This window comes from Rosa chinensis, chromosome 6, assembly GCF_002994745.2.
Source record: "Rosa chinensis cultivar Old Blush chromosome 6, RchiOBHm-V2, whole genome shotgun sequence".
In the NCBI taxonomy this organism is placed as follows: Eukaryota; Viridiplantae; Streptophyta; class Magnoliopsida; order Rosales; family Rosaceae; genus Rosa; species Rosa chinensis.
Window position 1 is genome coordinate 64,910,283 of NC_037093.1, and position 26,416 is coordinate 64,936,698.

General features: G+C 38.9%; 2 protein-coding genes and 1 pseudogene across 3 annotated transcripts; all 3 read left to right on the forward strand.

Moving 5' to 3' along the window:
- The first annotated feature begins 1,561 nt into the window (after positions 1-1,561).
- On the forward strand, positions 1,562-5,311 carry LOC112170277 (probable glycosyltransferase At5g03795). 2 transcript variants are annotated; one of them, XM_024307504.2, is made up of 5 exons: positions 1,562-1,909; positions 2,443-3,282; positions 3,381-3,511; positions 3,842-4,190; positions 4,525-5,311. In XM_024307504.2, exons 2-5 carry the CDS (start codon positions 2,497-2,499, stop codon positions 5,179-5,181), a joined length of 1,923 nt encoding a protein of 640 aa, XP_024163272.1. In that variant the 5' UTR covers positions 1,562-1,909; positions 2,443-2,496; the 3' UTR covers positions 5,182-5,311. The 2 variants fall into 2 exon arrangements, with proteins under 2 accessions (XP_024163272.1, XP_024163271.1); XM_024307503.2 differs by having other exon boundaries at positions 1,564-1,799.
- A 345-nt stretch (positions 5,312-5,656) lies between these two features.
- Positions 5,657-10,130, forward strand: LOC112171771 (annotated as a pseudogene).
- Positions 10,131-21,404: 11,274 nt separating this feature from the next.
- Positions 21,405-24,110, forward strand: LOC112174335. Its single transcript, XM_024312075.2, has 4 exons — positions 21,405-21,816; positions 22,058-22,177; positions 22,278-22,348; positions 23,603-24,110. Exons 1-4 carry the CDS (start codon positions 21,658-21,660, stop codon positions 23,895-23,897), a joined length of 645 nt encoding a protein of 214 aa, XP_024167843.1. The 5' UTR covers positions 21,405-21,657; the 3' UTR covers positions 23,898-24,110.
- The last annotated feature ends 2,306 nt before the right edge of the window (positions 24,111-26,416 follow it).

Here is a 26,416-nt window from a genome sequence, read left to right on the forward strand (position 1 = left end):
TCTTCTTCTAAACCCAGAACATGATGAAACTGTGGAGAAAATGAGGGTAATCAAAATTAGACTTTTGGGCTCGAAAACCCTGCAGGATCGACCCGGGACTGAACGGTCTGGGCCTTCATGGTCCCTATAACTGAAAAACGTTATTCGAGCCCGACCCGAATAAAACGGACTTGGTCCCGGGCCTAGCAAATTGACATGCTGTCCCAGCCCGTGCGCAGGCCTAAAAAAAGGTTTCCTAGGAGAGTGTGATCATATGCAACACGCGTCAAGAAAAACGCAGCGCACGTGATAGTCTTGATGAACCCTACGGTAACGGACCGCATGCCCGACCCACAAACAAAGGAAAGGGAAGTGACATTAGCCCAAATAGGACAAACACCATAATCAAACGTTTAATTAAGGCCCCACATCAAAAATTGTGACATCATATGCATGCATGGAAAACAAAGTCATGAAAATACTTGTCAACAAGTAAATTATTAAGGACCCTCAAGCTCGGCTATGGCGCGTGCGACTCAGTGAGCTCTACAGATGACCATGGAGCTTTTTACCTTACAGTAAATTGTATTTTTATACATACGGTCACTCATCAGAGCTCAAAGGTGTGCATTTTGAAGTTTTGCCTTTCCAGAAATGACGAAAAATTGGGGTTAGAATTAAATGCGTAGGGTTTATTTTGCCTCAACTTACAGTGATTATTAAACTTTTTTTTTCTAGAAGTTGTTAATTAGAAAATTATTCCTGGAGCTATAATTTGACTTTTATTTCATGATATTTATGTGCTCTACATCATATGGGTTGTTCTCTTCCCAAACTCTAAACTGTAATTTAATTGGTACAAGCAACAGCAGATAATTTGATAATTAATTATGCATATATATATCTTACCTACCAGCTGCATTATGCATGCATTATTCAATATGTAGAATTGCTTAATAAATATGCAATCATAAAGTCTTGTACTTGGAATAGAAAACAAAATTCCCAACCATTCATGGGAATTCCATATTGATGTGGGGCTTAACTGCTTTAAAGCTTACATATGCAATAGCACTCCACCATAATATTCTCCCAAGCTAGGAATCTTTCCTTTTCTTTTACTTTTCATTGCTAAAGCATTTGTTCTTAATCCTCACAGCATCAATGATTAGAATATATATATATATATATATAAATAATGTAAATTGTCTTAAGACTTAATTTACACGTGTTTATTGATATAAAAACATAAATAAATTCAAACAAGCTTCTCAATCTCTTTTTGTAGATTAGAAGTACGTAATCTAATATATATATGCTTTCAAAAAAATATTTATTTCACTCATCTATTCTTCGTTCTAATAAATTCAACTAACATATTATAATATGGATAGAAAATTAAAAAATTAGGACAGAAATATAGAAACCCATACCCACCTTTCAATTTCTATTATGGAATATTTTGATAAGGTTTCATAAAAATGTTATTTATTGGCTGATTGTGAGATCTAATAGAGATTTTATCCATAAAAGTAGACAATGGACCAACCAAGCAATCCGACAAAATCCGCCCAGTCGCTATAAACTCGCGTGGATTGAAGTTTTCTATTCAAAGAAGAAGGGCGTTTACGTAATTCGCCATTAGACCAGAAGTCCAGAACCCATTTTAGACTTGGAACCCAGGGGAAGAAGAAGAAGAAGAACAAAGCATCCATGAAGTTTTCAACTTCTCGGTAAAGCCCAGAAACAGTAACAGACAAAAAGAGAAGCGTAGAAGTTCAGCGCGGTCTCTCTCTCTCTCTCTCTCTCTCAAAGAAAAGGTATTAACTTTACTACCCAACAAAGCAATTTGCTTCTTTATTCTGTTCTTGAAGAGAAAACAACTGTTTTGGTAGCTGAGAAGAGTAACAACTGAGGCTTGGAATATAATGTTAGTAAACCCAGTTTGTAGAATTCTGGTTGAAGTTGGGATCTTTCTTCATTGCTTATATGTTTTCAGTCATTTTTTCTTCACTGATTCAGTAATGTGAAATCTGATTAGGATTGTAGTGGTGAAGTAGTTTGTGTTTTTGAATGCTTCAAGTTTCTGTCTTTGCATGTAGGCTGTAGTTCATAGTGTATCTGTGTAATGATTGTGGCTGTTTGTTCATTGTGTAATGATTGGCTTGTTTCTGCATGATGAGATATTTTGTTGGATATGATTCATTTGAGTTGGAAAGTCCAACATGCAAGGCCCAATTTGTCTTTTTGGTTTGTTAATCTAAGCCAATTTCTTGCAATAGATTTCTGTATTGTTGCATTTGAACTCTTGATTGGTTTGGATTGGATTTTGAAACAATTGATTGCTGTCTGTGTTTAATTCTGAGGTTATAAAGTATTAAGATCATTTTGGCAAGTAGGAAATCTGCTCGCTTATTGGATGTTGCATTGTTGTGATTAGTTGTGATTGTGGAAAATGTGCAGGGTGGATTATGGTTGTCGAAAGTTGGCTAACAATCACTAGAGTGGTTTCTCAAAATGGGTCAGGAGCTTTTATCTTTTTGTCCAACAGAAGCGAAGAGATTGCTGTGGATTGTGGGGATGTTGTTTGCTTTGATTTTGGTCCTCCAGCATCTTGAACTTCCATACGGGAGTAATTTATCATCTGTACTTACGGCTGGACAGGTTCCAGTGGAGAAAAATAGTAGCTTCCGAGCTAGAGACCCATCATCTACTGTTAATATGGTTGGCAATGAGTCAGTTTCTAATGGTTTGGACGATACTGCTACACATCCATTTCATGAGATAGCTAACAATAATAAGACGTCTGATTTGGTATCAGACGGAAGTGGAGGCTCAGAAAGAACTTTAGAAATAGACGAGGATGAAGATGAATCTGGAAGTTTGGTAAAGGAAAATGCTACCGATATTACTCTTTCAGAAGAGAGGACTGAGAAGGGAAGTAATACTACAGACCCAGGTGGAAATGAAAATACTGGTTTTCCAACCACTCCACCGCCCGCATACCCACCGGTAAATCCATCACTTAATACATCTCCTGTAGTTGTTGAAACAGATGTTGGAGCTCCCATTATATCTGTTGACTCAAACGTGCCTTTAGTAGAGAAAGATCAAACACCCTCTTCTGAGAAAACTGACAAATCTGAGCAACTGCATAGTGGCCTCAACGAAACAGGAAAGGATTCTTCAGTGCCCAGAGTCCCTGTAGTGAACAAAGTGCCAGAGGTTTCGACATTGGAAGTATATACAATATCTGATATGAACAAGGTGTTACATCATAGTTGGACCTCGTACCATTCAATGGTATGTTTGAAAATTTTCAGCTCTATGTTATTTCAAGGTGATTAGTTCTGAGAATGCTTCAGCTCCTTATTCTTTTTTTCTCTTTCTTTTTGTTGCAGATACCACAATGGTCTTCACCCGCTGACCAAGAGATGCAAGATGCAGCATCACAGATTGAAAATGCACCCATCATAAAGAATGATCCAAATCTTTATGCTCCTCTTTATCGGAATCTTTCTATGTTTAAAAGGTAAGCTAAATGTAATAGCAGGTGTGTTATTTCCTCGAGGTGCAATCATTGTCTAGAACTCTAGAAGTTATTGGAACTGCATTGTTTATGCAAAAGTTTTCTTACTGAACAAGTTATTATTAGGAATATATCTTCATGAGCAGGTAACATTTGGGTTCAAATGATAATATTTGAGATATATTGTTATCTTGAACTGTTGGCCGTTACTTTTTCTTATTGAAAAATCACAAATCACAATATTTCTTCCAAAGCATTTATAATCCATGTTATTGAAACCATACGATTAACTAGTGTTCTGAAGTGATAATGAACCATCTTATCTCTTCGCAGGAGCTATGAATTAATGGAGAGCACTCTTAAAGTATACGTTTACAGGGAAGGACAAAGACCTATAATGCATACACCGGTACTCAAAGGGATATATGCTTCTGAGGGATGGTTCATGAAGCAGCTCGAAGATCACAAAAGATTTGTTACTAAAGACCCTCAGAAAGCGCACCTGTATTACTTACCTTTTAGCTCTCGAATGTTAGAGGAAAGACTATATGTGCAAGGATCACACAGTCATAAGAATCTAATAGAGTATTTGAAGAACTACTTGGACATGATTGCAGGGAAATATCCTTTCTGGAATAGAACTGGTGGAGCAGATCATTTTCTTGTTGCTTGCCATGACTGGGTATGCTTGTTATCATTCGTGTAGAGTCTAGTTTGTGAGTTAAAAGACAACTAATTTCCACATGCATGACATGGCATTTCAAAGGAATTGATTTTGCATTGCATTTTCATTAATTTTCCCAAGTGCATCTTTCTGACTGCCAATTATTTTGGTCACTATCTGAATACTTGCTAAAAATTATTGAAAGTTTCCCTCTTGGTTGATGCCCAGTGACTTTGTTGTAGATGTTGGATATGCAATTTTATTTACAGGCAGCATTCAAATCCAAACTTCAGTTCATATTCTAACACATCATATCCATATGCTTTCTAACAATGAACTGCTACTGCCTCAGGCCCCGTCAGAAACCAAGAAATACATGGCTAAGTGCATTAGAGCCCTCTGCAATGCTGATATGAAAGAAGGTTTTGTATTTGGCAAGGACGCATCTCTTCCAGAAACGTATGTCCAGAATTCCAAGAATCCTCTCAGAGATCTTGGAGGCAACCGTCCTTCCAAGAGGTCCATACTTGCTTTTTTTGCTGGTAGCATGCATGGTTATGTACGGCCGATTCTGTTGCAGCATTGGGAAAACAAAGATCCCGACATGAAAATCTTTGGTCGGTTGCCGAAGAGCAAAGGCAACAAGATCTACGTGCGTCATATGAAGAGCAGCAAGTACTGCATTTGCGCAAAGGGTTACGAAGTGAACAGTCCTAGAGTGGTAGAGGCCATTTTCTACGAGTGTGTTCCGGTGATTATATCAGACAATTTTGTGCCTCCATTTTTCGAAGTTCTGAAATGGGAGTCGTTTGCTGTTTTCGTGTTGGAGAAAGATATTCCAAATTTGAAGGATATACTGCTTTCAATCCCAAAGAAGAGATATCTGCAGATGCAAATGAGAGTAAAAAGGGTACAACAGCATTTTCTGTGGCATGCTAGGCCTGAGAAGTATGACATTTTTCATATGATACTCCACTCTATTTGGTACAATAGACTCCATCGGATATAACCCAGATGACATTGAAACATTCTAGTCCTGTAAAATTGTAAATGCTGTATTCCTTTTTCTTTTCTTTTTTTGGTGTTGAATTCTCAAGGAAAATTTTGGTACATGAATTGGTTAAATTATTTTGTATTTACATGAATAATGAATTGGAGGCATATAACTGTCAACTTCTCGGAAAGGCCAAAACCCGTGACAGAGGAGCGTAGAAGCTCGGCTACGGGCTACGTTTCTCTCAAACCAATGCATTTCCTTTAGTCCCCAATAATGTAATTACCTTCTTTATTCATATCCCAAGCTTCATTAGTTTCTTGCTCTTCTAATTTCCACAACTTCTCAGCTACCAAACAGTAGGTTTTTTTAGGTCAGGGATATAATTAATGTTAGAAGCCAAACCCAGTCTGTAGAATTCCGATGAGAATTGGGATCTTGCTTCATTGTTTCTCTGTTCTCGATCATTCTTTTCTTCATTCTGTCAGAAATGTTATCTAATTTGGATAGTCTTGTTGCAGTGGTGAAGTCTGCGTTTTTGACTGCCTCAAGTTCCTATTCTTTTCTTCATTTTTCACCTACAAACGACCAAAATTAATTTATTTTATATCATTTTTTAATGCCTGATGAGATATAAATTCTCCTGAAGTTGATCGGATGAATTAGCAATTAGGAAATGTAAGAGTAAAGGGTTTGTTGTTTAGTTGTTGATGAGCATATATGAAACACAATTTATTTCTCTTCTCAATAGTTACATTTTGGTGATTGTGGAAAATGTGCAGGATGGATAATGGTTGTTGAAAGTTGGCCAACATTCGTTACAGTAGTTTCTCAAAATGGTTCTGGGGCTTTTTTCTTTTTGTCCAACGGAAACCAGGAGATTGCTGTGGATTGTGGGGATGATGTTTACTGTGCTTATAGTTATCCATCATCTTCATACATTACCATATGTATTTTCGGCTAAAAAGATTCCGGTGGAAGGGAAAACCAGCTTCCAAGCTAAAGATGTTGATATAGTTGGTAATGTGTCGGTCACTAATGGTTTCAACTACACTGCTACACATGCATTTCATAAGATAGCTAATACTAGCACCTCTAGTTTTGTATCAGAAGAAAGTGGAGGCTTAGACAGAAATTTAGACACTGGAGTTAATATATCTGCTCAATCAAATTAATGTGACTTCAGTGGAGAAAGATCGAACAACATCTTCTGAGAAAACCCAAAATTCTGAGCATACCGACCTGAATGGAACAGGAAATGGTTCTGCAGTGACCAGAGTCCCTGAAGAGAACAAAGGGTCAGAGATTCCAATATTGGATGTATATACGATATCTGATATGAACAAGCTTTTGCATCATAGTCGGACCTCGTTCCATTCAGTGGTATGTCCGAAAAATTCTAGCTTCATGTTGTTTTCAATGTAATTTATGTACTGAGAATTCTCCAACCCCTCTTATCTTATACTGTTTGTATATTGTGCTTGTTTGTAGATACCACAATGGTCTTCATCCATAGACCAAGAGATTCAATATGCAGCATCACGTATTGGAAATGCATCCTTTATAGAGAATGATCCAAATCTTTATGCTCCTCTTTATCGGAATCTTTCCATGTTTAAAAGGTAAGTTAATCAAAGTATTTGGTGTGATTTGAACCATATAATTAACTCACTGTAAGTGAAAATGAACCGCCATCTGTGGGAGTGGTCAAATTCTGCTGGGCCTGCAATTAAGGCGATTAACTCCGCAGTTAGTATGGCGTTAAATTTTAGTCATGAATACGGCGATTATTACGACAATAACTACGCACAATGATTATGATTATAAGTGCGCAATGAATGACTATCATAAATATGCAATGAATGATGGTTTATGATGGTCGTAAGTATGCAATTATTAACTGTTATTAGTGCAGCAATAATTGTCATTATAAGTGTGTAAATAAATGCAGCCATCAAAGCAGAAATAATGGCGGCTTGTTCCTGAAGCAAGTCATCGCCTATATAAAGAAGGCTCGACGTCCAGGTAATCCATCGAATTCCAATTCTCTCTACTCAACTTTTAAGTAACGTACTGACTTAGGCATCAGAGAGTTTTCTGCAGGTACCCCCCTTCTCCTCGAGCCGACAGTCAAACTCCAAGTCAACTCTCGAGGGAAGCTTCTCGATTGTTCCCGGTCAGCTCCCGCTCCAGTCCGCATTAATTGGTGAGTCAAACTCCTCAACGGAATTTTTCGACACCAACAATTGGCGCCGTCTGTGGGAAACACTTATCCCTAAAAAGTGATGGCGGGAGCTGCCCCTGACGGGATTCTATTTCTGTCACTAAGGACTGGGAGTGATGGAATACAAGCCCGAAGTGACAAAAGTCTGGGTAACATAGGCTAGCGTTCTTTCCTTTAATAATCACATTCTGACTTTTTCCTTTTATATTTGAAATATATTTGTGGTCAGTGTTGTTGAAATGTATGTGTAAGGCTGGTGGCCAAAGTAAATACCCAAGGCCGGTGGCCAAGGAGAATAAAATGTTGTTGATCAGATTCAAAGGGAAATGGGGGCAATTCCATGTCTCATGCTGAAAATGAATCTTCGCCTTGAGGAAAGAATCGAGGCGGCTAGGGCCTGAGGAAAGAATCGAGGCTGCCAGGGCCCGAGGAAAGATTCAGGGTGGCCAGGGCCCGAGGAAAGATTCGGGGTGGCTAGGACAACCAGGGCCCGAGGAAAGAATCTGGGCGGCCAGGGCCTGAGGAAAGAATCGGGGCGGCCAGGGCTCGAGGAAAGAATCGGGACGGCCAAGGCTCGAGGAAATATTCGAGGCAAGATTTGAAGCAGCCAGATAATGGAAATTTCCTCTTAGGACGAGTATCCAAATAGAAAATTTGGGGGCATTGTGGGAGTGGTCAAATTCTGCTGGGCCTGCAATTAAGGCGATTAACTCCGCAGTTAGTATGACGTTAAATTTTAGTCATGAATGCGGCGATTATTACGACAATAACTACGCACAATGATTATGATTATAAGTGCGCAATGAATGACTATCATAAATACGCAATGAATGATGGTTTATGATGGTCGTAAGCATGCAATTATTAACTGTTATTAGTACAACAATAATTGTCATTATAAGTGTGTAAATAAATGCAGCCATCAAAGCAGAAATAATGGCGGCTTGTTCCTGAAGTAAGTCATCGCCTATATAAAGGAGGCTCGACGTCTAGGTAATCCATCGAATTCCAATTCTCTCTACTCAACTTTTAAGTAACGTACTGACTTAGGCATCAGAGAGTTTTCTGCAAGTACCCCTCCTTCTCCTCGAGCTGACGGTCAAACTCCAAGTCAACTCTCGAGGGAAGCTTCTTGATTGTTCCCAGTCAGCTCCCGCTCCAGTCCGCATTAATTGGTGAGTCAAACTCCTCAACGGAATTTTTCGACACCAACACCATCTCATCTAATTTGCAGGAGCTATGAATTAATGGAGAGCACTCTTAAGTATACATTTACAGTGAAGGAGAAAGACCTATAATGCACACGCCAGTACTCATAGGCATATATGCTTCTGAGGGATGGTTCATGAAGCAGCTCCAAGATCACAAAAAATTTGTTACTAAAGACCCTCAGAAAGCGCACCTCTATTACTTACCTTTTAGCTCTCTAATGTTAGAGGAAAAACTACATATATGTGCCAAATTCACATAGTTATAAGAATTTCGTAGAGTATTTGAAGAACTACATCAACTTGATTGCGGGGAAATATTCTTTCTGGAACAGAACTGGTGGAGCAGATCATTTTCTTGATGCTTTTCACATCCAAGCTTCAGTTCGTATGTATTGTATGATTTGTATCACATTATATGAGTAATTTCTAATCAATAAAAATGCTACTGCCTTAGGCTCCAACAGAAACAAAAAATACATGTCTAAGTGCATTAGGTCCCTTTGCAATGCTGATATGAAAGAAGGCTTTGTATTATGCAAGGATGTGTCTCTTCCTGAAACAAACGTTCATGTCAAAAATCCTCTAAGAAATCTAGGCAGCAACCGTCCTTCTGAGAGGTCGATACTTGCTTTCTTTGCTGGAAAGATGCATGGTTATGTTTGGCCGATTGTGCTACAGCATTGGGAAAACAAAGATCCCGACATGAAAATTTTTGGTCGATTACCTAGGGGAAAAGGCAACAAGAACTATGTGCACCATATGAAAAGCAGCAAGTACTGCATTTGTGCAAAAGGTTATGAAGTCAACAGTCCAAGAGTGGTAGAGGCCATTTTCTACGAGTGTGTTCCAATGATTATATCAGACAATTTTGTGCCTCCATTTTTCGAAGTTCTCAATTGGGAGTCGTTTGCTGTTTTCGTCTTGGAGAAAGATATTCCGAATTTGAAGAAGATATTGCTTGCAATCCCAGAGAAGAGATATCTATAGATGCAAACGAGGGTGAAAAGTGTACAACAGCATTTTCTGTGGCATGTTATGCCTGAAAAGTATGACATTTTTCATATGATACTCCACTCTATTTGGTACAGTAGACTATCAGATAAAATCCAGCTGACACTGAATCATTCAGGTCATGTAAAATGTGCATTCGGTTTTTTTTTTGGATTAAATACTGCTTACTCCCTATACTTATAGGGTTTCGTCGTTTCAGTCCCTGACATTCGAATTTCACCTAAAAAGTCCCTGAACTCTCAATTTCCTCCCATTTCGTCCCTGCCGTCAAGCTCCGTCCAAATTGTCTGTTAAATTGCTGACGTGGCATTCCTCACGCGCTGAAATGTCTAATTTACCCTCACTTATTATTATTATTATTTCTTTTTAATTTATTTTTTTTCAATTTATTTTTTTTCTTCTCTCTCTCTTTTTTGTTTTTCTTTTTTTCTTTTTACCTCTTCTTCTTCCATCTCTCTCCTCCTCTGTTTATCCGGGTCGCGTAGGTCTTTGAGGGGGAGGTGGAGAGGGCCGACTAAGGGTTTGGGAGTGGAAGATTTCGAGGGTGAGGAAGGAGTCGTGGAGGGAGAAGGAGGGGGGGAGAGCGAAGCGCTCATTCTAGACGGATGGGGTGGAGCCGGAGTCATCAGATTTGGTGGCGACGCGGAGGTCGGGGTCGACCCAGAAGACGGCGTAGGGCTTGAGGTCGTCGTCCTTCTGGTTGACGTTCTTCAGGTGCTTGGCGGAGACGATCGTGAGGTCGAGATCGGGAGGCTTCGGCGGCAGAGGGCGAGATGAGGCCATGGTAGTGGTGGTGGTTGTGGCGCTAACTTGTGTGGGTGAAGCGCGTGAAGAGGATGGTGATGCCCGGTTTTAGAGAGCTGGAAGAAATGATATTTCAGATTCTCTCCTCCCCTTAATAGCTAAAATTTCAGTTGAAGAAGGAAGAGAGCGAGCGAGAGAAAGCGAGTCAGAGAGGGAGAGTTGACTCACTGAGTCAACTTGAAGGAGAAGAAGAAAGATGTTCCAACCCAACAACAACAACAACAACCAGGTGAGTCGTCGCTCTCAAATTTCTCTTCAGTCTGAGAAAATGCGAGAACAGATTGATTAGGTTTATGTAATTCTCACTGTTTATGTTCTTGAAGAATTTGAAAGAATCGTAGCATTGGGAACTTGATAATTCAAATACATGTTGTTAATCTCGTCGCCATTGGTTTTTGGCGCGTTGAAATTTGTAGAAGATGAACTTGAATTGTTGTAATCGTTGCTGTGATATGTAATTTTGTGAATTCTGAGTGGTTTTTTGTGACTGGGTTTTCATGAATTTCCTCTCTTTTGAGCTCTGGAATTTGATTTTTGAGTCGGTTTTTGTTTCGAAGGAAATGGTAGAAAGTTTGATTATTGAAAGATCGACATGCTGATTTTTATGTATTGGTCAGAATGTGAGGTTTGGAAATTGGACTAGGGTTTTGGGATGATGAAGTTATGCATTTTCACTCTTGGAAGATGTATTACGAATTTGGTGCAGTGCAATTTTCTGTCGAAGTTGTAATTGCCAGATTTAAGTTGTGATTGGTTGACTCTGAATTTTTTGGTAGACACCGTCACTGTGATAGGAAAAAAAACGTTTATAGATGAGTTGATACTTGACAGTTGATTGCTTTTGCGTTGAGTGGAGATTGTTTAGAACTTTGCTTGCTTTTCTGTTTCGTTTGAAGATCCATCAGCACTGATGCAAGTGGATAAAAAAGAAAATAAATAAATTAAAAAAACCCAGAGGAGGATAGAGTGCTGGAAGAAGAAGAGGTTAAAAAAAAAAAAACAAGAGAGAGAGAGAAGAATATAAATAAATTAAAAAAAAAAAACTAAGTGAGGGTAAATGAGATATTTCAGCGCATGAGGAATGCCACGTCAGCAATTTAACGGATAATTTGGACGGAGCTTGACGGCAGGGAGGAAATGGGACGAAATTGAGAGTTCAGGGACCTTTTAGGTGAAACTCGAAGGTCAGGGACTGAAATGATGAAACCCTATAAGTATAGGGAGTAAACAGTAATTAACTCTTTTTTTTTTTTTTTCATTATTAGTTTACGTTTTGGTACGTGCATGATTAATTTTATGTATAGATCGAAAATGTTCTATCAGTCAAAATATGAAATAGAAAGGAAGAGATATTTGTGAGTGATGAATTTTCTCATATAGATTCAATGGTGTAAATGGGGTTATATATACAAGCCCTACACTACTACATTACACACCTCGATCTCCAAGTAAACTTGTTTTCCAAGTGTACTTGTCCTCCAAGTTTCCTTTTTCTACAAGATTATATGCAAGCAAACTTGTTATACACAACATGACTCACAAGTCAACACTCCCCCTCAAGTTGGGGCATAAATGTCATGAAAACCCAACTTGTCTAGTGAGTCATGGAACAACTTGCTAGATACAGCTTTGGTAAGTATATCCGCTAATTGCTCTTCGGTTGGAACAAAAGGAAAGGAGATTAACTTTGCATCCATCTTTTCTTTAATGAAGTGTCGATCAACTTCCACATGTTTCGTTCGGTCATGTTGTACAAGATTAGGTGATATGTCAATAGCTGCTTTGTTATCACAGTACAATTGCATTGCTGACTTAGGCTTAAAACCCAAATCTTGAAGTAAATTTTGTAGCCACAGAAGTTCACACACTCCATGTGCCATACCTCTATATTCAGCTTCAGCACTTAACCTTGCAACAACCTTTTGCTTCTTACTTCTTCAGGTAACAAGGTTTCCACCCACAAAGGTGCAGTACCCAGATGTAGACTTCCTGTCTGTGATAGAACTGGCCCAATCTGCATCTGTTTATCCACTAACATCAAGGTGCTGACATTTAGAAAACATTAAACCTTTTCCTGGTGTTGACTTTAAGTACCTCAAGATTCTTACCACTACCTCCATATGCCGTTCACTTGGATTATGCATAAACTGACTCACAACACTAACTGCATAAGCAACATCAGGTCTAGTGTGTGACAAATATATCAGGCGTCCCACTAACCTCTTGTATCTTGGTTTATCAGTTGGAACCTGATCATGATATTCTGCTAGTTTGTGATTTTGCTCAATTGGAGTGTCAAATGGAGAACAATCCAACATACTTGTGTCTGCCAAGAGATCCAACACATACTTTCGCTGACAAAAGAAGATGCCATCTCTCCCCCTGGCTACCTCAATCCCCAAGAAGTACTTCAAATCTCCCAAATTCTTGATCTCAAACTCAGAAGCCAACTTCTTCTGAAGACTTTCAATTTCTACAAAGTCATCCCATGTTATTATCATATCATCCACATATATAATAAGCACAGTTACCTTCCCCTTTTGGTGCTTTAAGAATAAGGTGTGGTCTGAATTGCTCTGCTTGTATCCAAAGCATCTCATGGACTGAGTGAATTTGCCAAACCATGCCCAGGGTGAATGGTTAAGTCCATAAAGGGATTTCTTCAATCTGCAAACAACATCATCATTTGTATCTGATATCCAGGAGGAAGACCCATGTATACTTCTTCAGTTAACTCCCCATGAAGGAAAGCATTTTTTACGTCAAATTGATGAAGTGGCCAATTCAGATTAGCTGCAAGTGACAACAATACCCGAATAGTATTCATCTTGGCTACCGGAGCAAAAGTCTCATCATAGTCAATCCCATATGTTTGAGTGAACCCCTTAGCCACCAACCTCGCCTTATACCTACTTACTGTGCCATCTGCATTATGTTTGACAGTGAAAATCCATCTACACCCAACAATCTTTTTACCACGAGGAAGTGGTACAAGTTCCCAGGTGTGATTCTTTTCTAATGCCTCCAATTCTTCCTCCATTGCCTTGGCCCACTTTGGGTCTCCCAAAGCCTCGTGCACTTTGTTAGGAACAGATATAGAGGATATTTGAGTCACAAATGATGCATAAGGTTTAGATAACCTATGGTGTGACACAAAGTTAGCTACTGGATATTTGGCTTTAGCAGTTATGGAATGTTCATACTTTTTTGCTAGTTGACCACGGGTAGTCCTACTATGTAACACATATGTAGAAGATACAGACTCTACAGGGCTATCAGGTGAAGATACTTGACATACCTAAGATGGAGCTTCTTGACCAGAAAGTTCAGCATTAAGGGGTGAAGTATCATAAGAGGGGGAAGCTGGAATAGAGTCCTCTTCAAAAATCGACTGGTCGAGAATTTCCTTCGATTGGTCTAGTACACTTCTGCCCATTTCGCCGGTTTCCTTATTCGACTGGTCGACTCCCCCTATCGACTGGTCGATTTGGGAAATTTGACTAGTCAACTTCGGGATGTCAGTACTCTCTTCTTCTGCATCTTCATTCATCTTCAACTTTCCACCAACAAACATCTCTTCAAAAAACTCATTCTCCCCCTGAAGAGTGGTGTTGTTTGTAGACCCCGTGAAATTCCGAACGTCACTTTTTGACTGGAAAATTTTTCGCGACCTTTGTTCGGCTAAATACTTTTGGAAATAGTTTGGGCTTGGGCCTTGGGCCCGAGAATAGCGTAAGGTTAGAGTCCAAAATTTACTCTGGACACCCAACAGACGGGTAGGATAGTGAACCTAGCCCAATAAATTAGTCAACCTTTGACCCAAACCTCTTCCTTGATCCAATATGGTTGTAGCTCATAATGACATCTTTGCATAATTTTGAAATATACTTGTGCGTGCGTTTACGATTTTCTTATTTTACCTTTCTTAATCATTGGCGAAATTTCTGCTCGCCTTACCCGAAGCTTACTCGTCAAGCATCTCACCGACTTTCAAAAGCACAATTTATTTACTCCTTATGTTTTTCAAACTCGAGCAAAACTCCGACAAAACTTGCTTGCCATTTTTCTGTCTAAAAATAAGTTTTGTGAGACCCAATACTTAGTTGGCATTGTCAACACTTTAATTTGAGTTTTCTTGTATTTACTTATTTTACTTTTATTTTCCCCATCATTTTGGTTTTTACCACCTTATTTTTTTTACCCCAAATTTATCTGCCCAAGTTGAGCCTTCTCCTTCACACGCAAAACTCAGCTTTTCCTCTTTAGTTGTTCACGTCAGAGTTGGGCAGAGAAAGGGAGCCTCGTTCAGCTCTTCCCCTCCACGTTTCCATCATGCAAAGGGCAACTCCCCCAAGAACATCATCTCAGACCTTCAAAAGAGAGAACCCAGGCCATAAATCGTCATTCACCCTTCTCTTCTCACCTTTCCTCTAGTTCCTGGACACATCAGTCTGTTTACGAGCCCCAAAACGCCTAGTTAGAGACCTCCGATCAAAAAACTTTCTTCACCAAAGTTGTTCGTCTATGTCTCCTCTATCTAGCCTCAAAATTCAACTCCATTGGAGTTGATTTGAGTCCTGTATACCCCTCGAAGCGGAAGCTGTTCTGAAACGAGCCTGTTCCGGATTTTTGCTTGAATTCCCTCTCTTGCTCTACCCGAATCCCCAACACCTTGCTTGAGACTGATACCATCAGTTGGTAAGATTCTTAAACTATCAAGTTCCTAATTCATTCCTCAATTTTTTAGGCTCAATACGTTCAAAACAACCCATCTACATATTGAGCAGTCTCTGTTTCACTTTGCATGTTCGAGATTGAGCGAACTTCTTGGCCTACGGCTGGACTTGATCCAACCAGCTCCCTCAGCTCTCTTTCCTGTTGAAATCCTCAAGAGAAACTCACCTTTTTGATTAGTCTTTGGTGAGTATCATCTTTTCCATAAAACTCTATGTATTTTTGGTTGTTATTACGAATTCTTGAAGAGTATGAACTTGTCACTGCTGTTGTTGGTATCTTGCTGCCTTAATTTTGATTTGTCATCCATTCTAATGTCTAGGGATTCTGCTAGGTTATGGCTACCCCTTGAGTATTAGAATCGTATTTGGTTCAAAGGTTATTTGTTGTTTGTAGCTGTCCAAATATCATGTTTCAATGCATTATGTCATCGAGCTACAACACCTGCCCATATACTATTAGAAAGTAACCTGAGCTATAGATCATTAGGAGCATTAGACATGCCTCTTAAGTGTGTTGGATTTTTGCTAGAACATGGTTATTTAGAACATTGAAATCATGCTTGATCATAGAGTTTATTTGTGTTATTGTTGTCCAAACACCATGTCTTCAAAACATCATGTTAGTGAGCTACAAGACCTTCCCCTTATAGTATTGAAGGGTGACTGAGACTTTAAGCTTTTAGAAGCTTTAGATACTTTCTATAGGTGTCTTAGAGTCTACTTAACCAGCCATTTTGGGTACCAAAAGAGCTTTACACAAAAGAACCAGTTTCTGCAGATTTTCAGTTTTCAGTAAAATCTGACCCAGTTTCATTCATTTCAAAACTGGAGCTAAACCGTTGAGAATTTGGGGTCAGTTTCTTCTAGAGAAATATATTATACACATATATGAACATTCCAGAATTTGAATCACCCAAAAATCATTTTTCTAGAATTAGTTACGAAATTTTGAAATAGGGGGACAGAAGCTTGTATTTCTGGAAAGAATCTGCACATTGTTTTACTTCAGCCTTTAAAACCTTTACTCTTTGTTTGGTTTCACTTGAAATTCAATAACCATTTCAATCTTACTGAGTTGGTTTTCAAGCCATCCTTCTTTCAAAATTTCTCAAGAATTTACCTCGAGTATTTTGAACAATTCCGTGACCCTTGACAGCTTCTTTAAAACTCTGTTTTCGGTTTTCAGCAACTTGTCTTTTAAAAAGTGTTCTTACCCCCTCTTCCTAACAACAAACCCCTTATTGGAACCCAAATGGTCTGGTTATTAGTTAGTAATTAGGTTAAAGGAAATGTTTTCTTCGGAGAGTTATGTAAGTGAATAGCTAGCCTAGTTTATCGTGATTAATGTCACTTATTTGGTCTAGGCTTGATATCTTGGTAGGATCTTGTGAAGTGGTGGTTGCTACAAGGTTGCATTGAGGCCAAGTGCTGCAAGAGAAAGCTCGAGTTCCAGGTAGGGGATGCCTTTAACTCTATCTATGCTTTTCTTGCATAAACTATGATTTATATGAGGCCTCTTGCATGTTTTGGAAATTATCTGTTTTTACAACTTGAAATGGTTTGCGTGGATTGGATTGTTGTGTTGGCAATTGATGGGGCAGTTCCTCCTTGAGCCACCGGTGGTGGGCAGTGTGCACCATGCCCTTGTTATCTCCCTTTTGTCTCTAGCCTTATGATTAATGAATTCCGGAAAGTGATTGGCTAGATGGACGGTTGTGATGGAAGTGTGAAAGATGATCAATTGCTGTGGGATTGTAGTTACGTGGTGACGATCACGTGGAAGCGCAAACCGGTTTTTATCTACTTCTTTTATTCAAAACGATAACTCATGTTTTTAAACTTAGATATGGGGGCGGGCATGGGCAATGACTGGATGTAGGAGCCTAACCCCTACTTTAGTTTGTTTTGCAGGCTGTTGTTGTCGAAGCTTGGGTACGGAGGATAATCCTTGGAGGCCAAATTTTGTTTTGTTTAAAGTTTATTTCTTTGGCTTGCTTGATTTCACTCAATTTTTGTAACGTTATGTATGGTTGATGATGTGTGTGATTGCTTACCACCAAAGTGGAACCCTAGGGTTAGAACCTCCATTTGAGTTTAAGTCCTAGTGGGCTAGACCTAGAAGACTCACATAAATTACCATTTAATGAACTTAATGCAAACTTGGGCTAAGAACTAAAAATTGACATAGGTTCTGAAACTCAACTCAACACCACCTTCCTTTCCTCTTATTCGCCTAGTTCGTAATCTTGTGATTACGAGCCAACCCCACTATACAAGCCCAAGAATTTCGGGCTTATAGATTTCTTGTTCTCCAACCCAAAGGCCTTGTCTCTTTGAGGAATTCTAGGCCCAAAACACTTGCTCTTCAAGTGTCGCGGGCGTAGGGTTCCTTGGGGAGGCGGCGCTGTGGTAATCCGATCTCCGGGTCCCCACATTGTTGGGGGAGAAATAACACATATCTTCACAAAATGACATGTCCATGGTGACATAGAACTTTCGTGTAGGTGGGTGACAGCATTTATAGCCTTTCTGGTGAGAACCATAACCTACAAAGACTCATTTGAGAGCTCGGGCATCCAACTTTGACCTCTGATTTTTTGGTATATGGACAAAGGCAACACAACCAAAGACACGAGCAGGAAGATTATGGAAGGAAGGAATAGAGACATGGGTTGACAGGACTTCAAAGGGAATGCGCCCCTGAAGAACACTGGAAGGAAGACGATTATAAGATGTGAGGCAGTCTGAACCGCCTCACCCCAAAGATACTTAGGCATGTGAGCATCAAATAGCAATGCTCGTGCTATGTCTAGAAGATGAGGATTTTTACGCTCAAACACACCATTTTGTTCACGTGTTTGAGGACAAGTGGTTTGATGGATTATACCTTTTTCTTGGAATTATTCCTGAAAATCACGATTAACAACCCCCCCCATATCAGAACAAAGAACTTTGATATGACCATTGAACTGTGTTTGAATCAATTTTTGAAAGGTTTGAAAAGCAGAAAACACGGCATCCTTAGATTTAAGCAATGCTACCCATGATAATCGAGTGCAATCATCAATAAACAAGACAAAATAATGAATTCCAGAAACAGTGGATTCTCTTGGAGGTCCCCACACATCAGAGTGAATAATCTCAAAAGGCATAGAACTTTTATTAGAAAGACTCAATGGGTAGTTGACTCTATGACTTTTCGCCAAAACACAAGTTTCACAATGTAAGGACGACTCATCAATGCCAACAAATAGAGAGGGAATAGCTTTATCCATTACACTGAATGAATGATGCCCTAAGCGTCTATTCCATAACCAGACTTCATTAAGCTCTCTAGAAGTCAAAGTCAAAGCAACTGGGACATTCTTCCTTGGTCTCTCCCCGGCATAAGCTTGATCCAGATGAAACAATCTCCCCCTCATATACCCCTTGCCAATGACTTCCCTGGTAAGAAGATCCTGAAACACCACATACATGGGAAAAAATGTCACAGAGCACAAGGATTAATTGAGTATTCAATTGGGGAACTGAGATTAAGTGGTGAGACAAGTCTGGTACATACAATACATCATGCAATACTAAGATAGGTGTGACTCTTATGGATCCAATACCTAAGACAGAAAATGATTCACCATTGGCATTTGTAAGATATGACACATTAGGTGTGGATAAGGTAATGAAATACTTCTTATCATAAGTCATATGATCTGAAGCACCAAAATCAATAATCCAAGTATTTGAACCTACAAAGTTAGAAATTTTTAAAGCCATACCAATCTTACCAGTACCTCTAGCAACCACTAAGACTGAGGGAGGCCCATCACTGCATGTGGTATGATCTTGCCCAGCGACTCCAAAGTACTCTGAACTCTGAACAAGATGAACAGCTACCTTTCCTCTACCTCGAGGTTCAGTTGGTTTGGGTTTGCTGAAGTATCCAGCAGGGTACCCAATCAACTTATAACAAGTCTCCTTGGTGTGTCCAGTCAGTTTGCAATGTTAACATACAGACCTGCCTGGAGAAGAACTCTGAGTCATGGGATGTAATCCTGATTGTGGTGTACTGAAGCCAGGAGGTGGACCTTGAGCCCGAGGGGGGCTTAGCTTGGAATGTTAGGCTGGAGATTTCAGAATGAGCTGCCTTTGTGCTACCTTGCTGAGACTCATCCTTGCAGATGTAGGTAAAAGCATCAGTGAGGGAAGGAGGCTCTTGCCGATGCAATAACTCTCCCTTGGCACTGTCATGTCTAGCATCTAATCCACTCGGAAACTGGTGCACACGCTCCAACTCCTTCTCCTTCTGGTACCAAGTAATATCCTCAGCATTCTTCAATTTGTTTGGTCATCGTTGATCAATCTCGGCCCAAATTTTTTTCAGCTGGGTGTAGAACGTTGAAACTGGTTGCCCATCCTGCTTCATCCTTGTTGCCTTGCACAACAATTCATAGATCTGGGAAAAATCAGATTCATTCAGATAGAGATCATTGAGCGTCTTCCAAACTTTTGCAGCAGTATCACACCCAATGATCAATTGGATCACCTCATCAGTCATGGCCTTGAACAGAATTGACAGTACAAGTCCATCAGCATCTTCCCACTTGACATACTCTTCACTTTCCTCATTCGCCGGTGCCTTAATGGTACCGGTGACATGACCCATCTTATGGATTCCACGAAGGTGAGCGGAAATCATCTTCTTCCATGTCCTATAATTCCCAGGTTCATTCAGTTTTGCTCCTCCGAATGAACCTGATGAAGAATCTGGGTTTTGAACTGAGACTTCAACTTTTTGAATACCGGAATTGCTGGTATTCCCTCTTTCTAGAAGTGGAGCATCGGGGCCAGCCATTGGAATACTGACGAAAAAACAATATGCAGCGAAATTGAGACATAAGGTATGTTTGACAAGTCGAGAGGGATTAATCGACTAGTCAAGAAGTAGCAGTACTTCCTAAGTAAAGAGAAAAGAAATTTTATCCTTGGGTGTTGCCTATCGCGCAACCTTTCGATAACTCCTTTTAATGCGACCAGATAAGGAGGGTTAAGATTTTGGCGGAGCAATGCTCACTTTTCAACCTTTCGGTTACCTTTCTCTTATTCGATCATTGGCCTAGACATCGCATTAATTGGATGGACCTAGTGGTGTTGGGCGAGTAAACTCGACGTTACAAGGATAAAATTCACCTTCTAAAATATAGAGAACAATCCTAACCTCCGAATTAGAGGAAGGAACAATCTTACCCTAGAGTGTGAGGAAAGAAGAATGAAGGAAAAACAAAGAGACAAAGTCCTCTTGGATCTTAGCTCTGATACCAAGTCAAAATATAAAATGGAAAGGAAGAGATATTTGTGAGTGATGAATTTTCTCATATAGATTCAATGGTGTAAATGGGGTTATATATACAAGCCCTACGCTACTACATTACACATCTTGATCTCCAAGTAAACTTGTTTTCCAAGTGTACTTGTCCTCCAAGTTTTCTTCTTCTACAAGATTATATGCAAGCAAACTTGTTCTACACAACATGACTCACAAGTCAACACTATCTCCTCATAAATGATTGAAAAAACTCCAATGTTGTTACAAGTACAACACGAAATTACAATTTAAGTAATTTCCCAATAAAAATTCGACAATTAAAACATATGTGGACGTAGTATACTTAAATATAAGAGTTTTTATTTTATTTTTATTTTTTCAAAAATATGAAACTTTTTATTATTTCAGATTTTTTTTATATTACCAATGGTTGAAAAAACTTCTCAAATTTAAAATATCATTTCAGCTTTCAGCTTTGTTCAATTAGGTTGCAAAAACATTCTCAAAAAAAAAAATTAGTGGCAAAAAAAAAAGGTAATTTAATTATAATTGGTCTTAATCAAACGTTAGAGTTACAGAAGATTTTACAACACGTGGCCGACTATCGTTTACGTTAAATTCAGTGAACGACTGAAAACTCTGACAGTTAAACCTTAAAACGGTCCAAATTACCATTTTTGTCCTTTTCGATTGGACCAACCTCAGGACTACAATCGTAATTTGGTCATGTTAAAATAAACGACAAAGATCCATTGCATGAACGTCCCATCACACCTGATTGGGAGGTCGAAGACTTGACACGACCAAATTACCCTTTGTCCATCGTGTCGACATACAGGGGCAGAACAGTCTTTCAGATAAGCCAGTAATAAACTCAGCACGCCATAAAATAAAAAGAAAAGACAGAATCTGGTTCTCCATGAACCTCAGAGGCAGCTAAAAACAACATTAACCTGCAAATCTGATATATCGACCTTTTCAACCTAGATTTCTCTTTTTCTTTACATTATCTTTTTTCTTTTCTTTTTTTTTTAATAAAAAAATAAACCTTTGGAATTTCACAAAGTTTGAGACTTGGAGCTAATTTGATTAACCTTGAGAGGAGCAGGTATGAAACACAAGACAGAGGCTTTATCAGATCAATAGCAAATAGCATCCTAAGATTTTCCATAGATTTGATAATCTATGGCCACTTCGGTGAAGGTCAAGACAGGAGGAACCCAAGATGGTTCTTCAAAGGGAAAGATTGGATTTTCTGTCACTAAAAACAAGATTGGGAGCTCATCAACCAAGCCTGGAGCTGATTCCAAGCAGAAATCTGTTCAAACTGTCACAAAAACTGAGGTACCCATCTCAAATTTGATTGCTTTCTACCTTGAATTTATCTTCTTTTGATTGGTTTTCCAATTGGCCGGGTCAATTGGGTTTCTGAGTTGCATTGATAAACAAGATTGGGTGATATATATAGGATATGTGGTGATATATGGTGTATTTGATTTGGGTTCTGGTTCTGGATGAACAGAATCGATTGTGTTAATTTCTTATTGGATGTGATGGATTGAGTACAACTTGTTCAAATGTGAAGGTGAAATCAAAACAAAGTTCCGGTTCAGGGTCTGCAAAATTGACCACAAAGAAGACGACGACGACGAGAGTGAAGAAAGTGTTCAGTTTGGCTGGACAGAAATTTGATCCTCCTGAAGAGGTTGTTCAACCCTGACACCTATTTATATAGATTGGTTTAATTAATGCCTATATATAGTAAACTGGCACTCATTTCTGCTTTGTCTGCTTCGTTTTTGCAGAGAGAACCTTTGAGGATTTTCTACGAGTCATTGTCACAACAGATACCAAGTAGTGAAATGGCAGAATTCTGGTAAGTTCTGTTCCTGTTCTTAAAGACTTTCTCCTTCTGGTTGATCGTATGTGATGGTCATGTTATGGTGAACAAATTGAGGGACGCTTAAATCATTTTCACTGCTTAGTGTAATCAATTTTCTTTGCATTTGGTATTTTATAATCAATGCTAGCTAGTGTTTCCTTGTATACAGTTGACTGCGATTGTTACCTTACATGATCTTCTATTCATTTAGGAGCTCAACAGTCTTTGAGTCCTGTAATGATACTTATTCACTGTTTTTCAAAAGGATAAGCTAAACTTTCAACTGAAAGTATTGCATAGATACAAGGTGATCACATCAGGAAGCTGCATATTCACTAATTGAGATGACTACCAACTTCAAACTCTATATGGGGGTGAAAGACAGAATAAATTTTTAAAGAAGAAGAGTATGAACTTTGAAGCGTTGTATTTCCTATGGTTGCACAAGAAAACAATTATGAACCCATAGTTTTGTAGTGGCCCAGCATTTTCCATAACCTGCACTACACTACGATTGGACATTCAAATAAACAAAGTTTAGGCCAGCCTGAAAATCTGAATATTCCTTTTTCAACATTTTACTCTACCAGATATTTCTTGAAAACCAAATGTGGACCAATTTTACATAACATAAAAGCTGGATCAGCTATGGGTTCGGGTGCAGTAGAATGTTCTGCCCTAGTGCTTAGGGTGGATTTCATTATGAACCAACACACTTGCAATCCATCATTAAAAACTTCATACTGTCAACATTTAAGGAAGTACAGTTTACTGTGGAAACATGGGCTGGATTATCATCGATATATAACTGATTATCTGATAGATTGACTAAGATTGTATTGGTGACTTTTGTGGTTCATTTCTTGGTCAGTTCTGTGGTTGATCAAGTTCTCATTTTCACTAGACTGATATGAAAACTAACCTACCAACTTACAAAAACTTGGAAAATTTCTTAGGTTACTTTCTTTTAAGTAGAAATCAACCTCAGCTTCTTGTTGATAAGCAACATATATTATTTGAGGTTCTAAATTCCTGTGTTTGCAAATTTGAGTTGAATGGGGAAAGCGGAGCTGTTCTTTTGTCTAAATCAAGATCCTGGAAAGGATCTTGTGCTTCTCTTTTGGGATACACTGCCAAATTTTCTTATGTTGTGAACTAGATACTTGAATTGTCTTCTCTTCTAAATGTTGGGTTGCCAGCATCCGTTTCTCTTTTAATAACAAGTTGACAGCATAATTTGTTTTCCAGGATGATGGAGCATGGCTTATTGTCCCCTGAAAGATCCAGAAGAGCTTTTGAGAAGAAGCAGAGAAAGCAAAAGCAAATCCGGTCGGGAATTCCTATCAAGTCTCCTCCAGTTAAGTCTCCCCCACTTAGGTCTCCTCCGCCAAAACCAGTTTCAAAAGCACCAAGCAAACCAGAGAGTTCACAGAGGCAACAGCTGGCATCTAAGAATGGTGATGTAAAAGCTAAGAAGAGAGTTGTTGATCAGAGTGACGATGACGACGACTTAATTTTAAGTCCGAAGAGAAGGAGAGGGTAAGTAAAAAGTAAAAGAATCCCTCATCCTCTGTATCAGTGTTCTTTTAGAAATTGCTTAGTTATTTTTCTTCATCTTCAACTCCAAAAAACGATCGGAGATGTTAGATAGATTAATAAACAATCTGATAGAAAAGACATTCTTTATATTGTAATTGTGTAACTTATGGAAACAATAAGCAAAGACTTTCAATTAATTTATGTTTCATTTCCTCAACTTGGTGGGGTTTCAGTACTTCATCTCTTGTATGCATAAATGTTCAATGGCCTTGTAAAGTTAACTGATACTTGGTGAAGGAAATCGACTTTTGTGTGCCTAAATCAAACTAGTATTAGTTTCATATTTGTAATAGGAGAGAATGTTCTAAAATTCCTAGTCCTATTCGAAATAGTTTTCCTTGTATCATTAGTAGAAAAGAATACTTTGATTTTAGGGTTTTCAATAATAATACTATTCATCCCACAAAGGGTTATATATACAAGGACAAGAGGAGTAGTCTAACTCTAATAGGAAACAATCATTCCTATAATTACATGATAACCTAAATAAATAAGAATCATAATTACATAAGATTTACAGCTATTCTACACTCCCCCTCAAGTTGGTGCATAGATGTCTATCATGCCCAACTTGTCAACTGAGCTGTCAAATATCTTCCTGGACACTCCTTTAGTAAGAACATCAGCTAACTGCTCTTCTGAGTTTACAAATGGAAAACGAATAACCTTTCTGTAAAGATTTTCTTTAATAAAATGACGGTCAACCTGCACATGCTTTGTCCTATCATGCTGAACTGGATTATGTGCAATCTCAATTGCAGCTTTATTATCACAATGCAAATCCATAGGTTATCTAAGCTTGTAACCTAGATCTTTCAGGACATTACGAATCCATAACATTTCACAGACTCCATGTGCCATACCTCGAAATTCAGCTTCTGCACTTGATCTGGCCACAACTTTCTGTTTCTTGCTACGCCAAGTGACAAGATTCCCTCCTACAAAAGTGAAGTACCCAGATGTAGAACGCCTGTCAGTTTTATCACCAGCCCAATCTGCATCTGTGTATCCCCCAACTTCCAATTCATCCTTTTTCTCAAACAGTAATCCTTTACCTGGCGCCATCTTCAAATACCTCAAAATCTGAAAAACTGCATCCATATGATCTTCACTAGGACAATGCATAAACTGACTGACAACACTCACAGCATAAGCAATATCAGGTCTAGTATGTGAAAGATAAATCAACCTTCCTACAAGACGTTGATACCTTCCTTTATCAGTTGGAATTTGATCAGGATAAATGGCAAGTCTGTGATTCATCTCAATGGGTGTCTCAATTGGACTGCAGTCCAGCATCCCCGTTTCAGTAAGTAAGTCAAGAACATACTTCCTCTGTGACAGTGAAATTCCCTTCTTAGACCTCGCAACTTCAATACCCAGAAAATACTTCAGTTGCCCCAGATCCTTCATTTCAAACTCCTTTGACAGATACTTTTGTAACTCATTCATCTCTTTCGGATCATCCCCTGTAACAATCATGTCATCAACATACACAATAAGAGCTGTAATCTTACCATTCTTGCGCTTGATAAACAAGGTATGGTCAGAATTGCTCTGTCTGTACCCAAAGGCTCTCATGGACTTTGAAAATCTCCCAAACCAGGCTCTTGGAGATTGCTTCAGGCCATACAAAGACTTCTTCAATTTACACACCTTGCCAACTTCACTTGGGTAATTCTTAACACCTGGGGGCACATCCATGTACACTTCTTCTTCCAAATTCCCATTAAGAAACGCATTCTTCACATCAAACTGGTGTAAGGGCCAATCTTTGTTTGCTACAAGTGAGATTAGAATCCGAACAGTATTGATCTTTGCCACAGGTGCAAAAGTCTCCTCATAATCAATCCCATAACGTTGTGTGTATCCTTTGGCAACCAACCTCGCCTTGTATCTATTAATAGTTCCATCTGCATTAAGCTTCACAGTAAATACCCAACGACACCCTACAGTCTTCTTTCCAACCGGCATAGGTACTAGTTCCCATGTTGCATTCTTTTGAAGAGCTTCCAATTCTTCATTCATCGCCTTTGTTCATTTTGGATCCGTCAATGCATCCTGCACGTTACTAGGAATAGATACAGTAGATAATTGATCAATAACAAGTGCATGTGACCCAGAAATCCTATGGTTAGACATAAAATTAGCTATAGGGTATTTAGCTTTGGCTTTGATATCTGGTTCATATTATTTCTTAGGAATTCCCTTGGTAACCCTTTGTGATTTCCTAGGTTTGACATTTTCTAACCCAGAAGATTCATTAAAGTTTAGGGGTACCTGAGGAGGATCATTCTGACCGGGATCTTCAGTTGGTGATGTAGAAGGGGGAAAATCTTGTGTGTGAGCTTCAGATACGTCTTGATTTTGATTCAAACTATCCAGAAAAGTCGTCTCTTCTGTCTCGGAATTCACAACACTCTGTTCGGCAGTTACATTTTATGTTTCGGAATTCACAACACT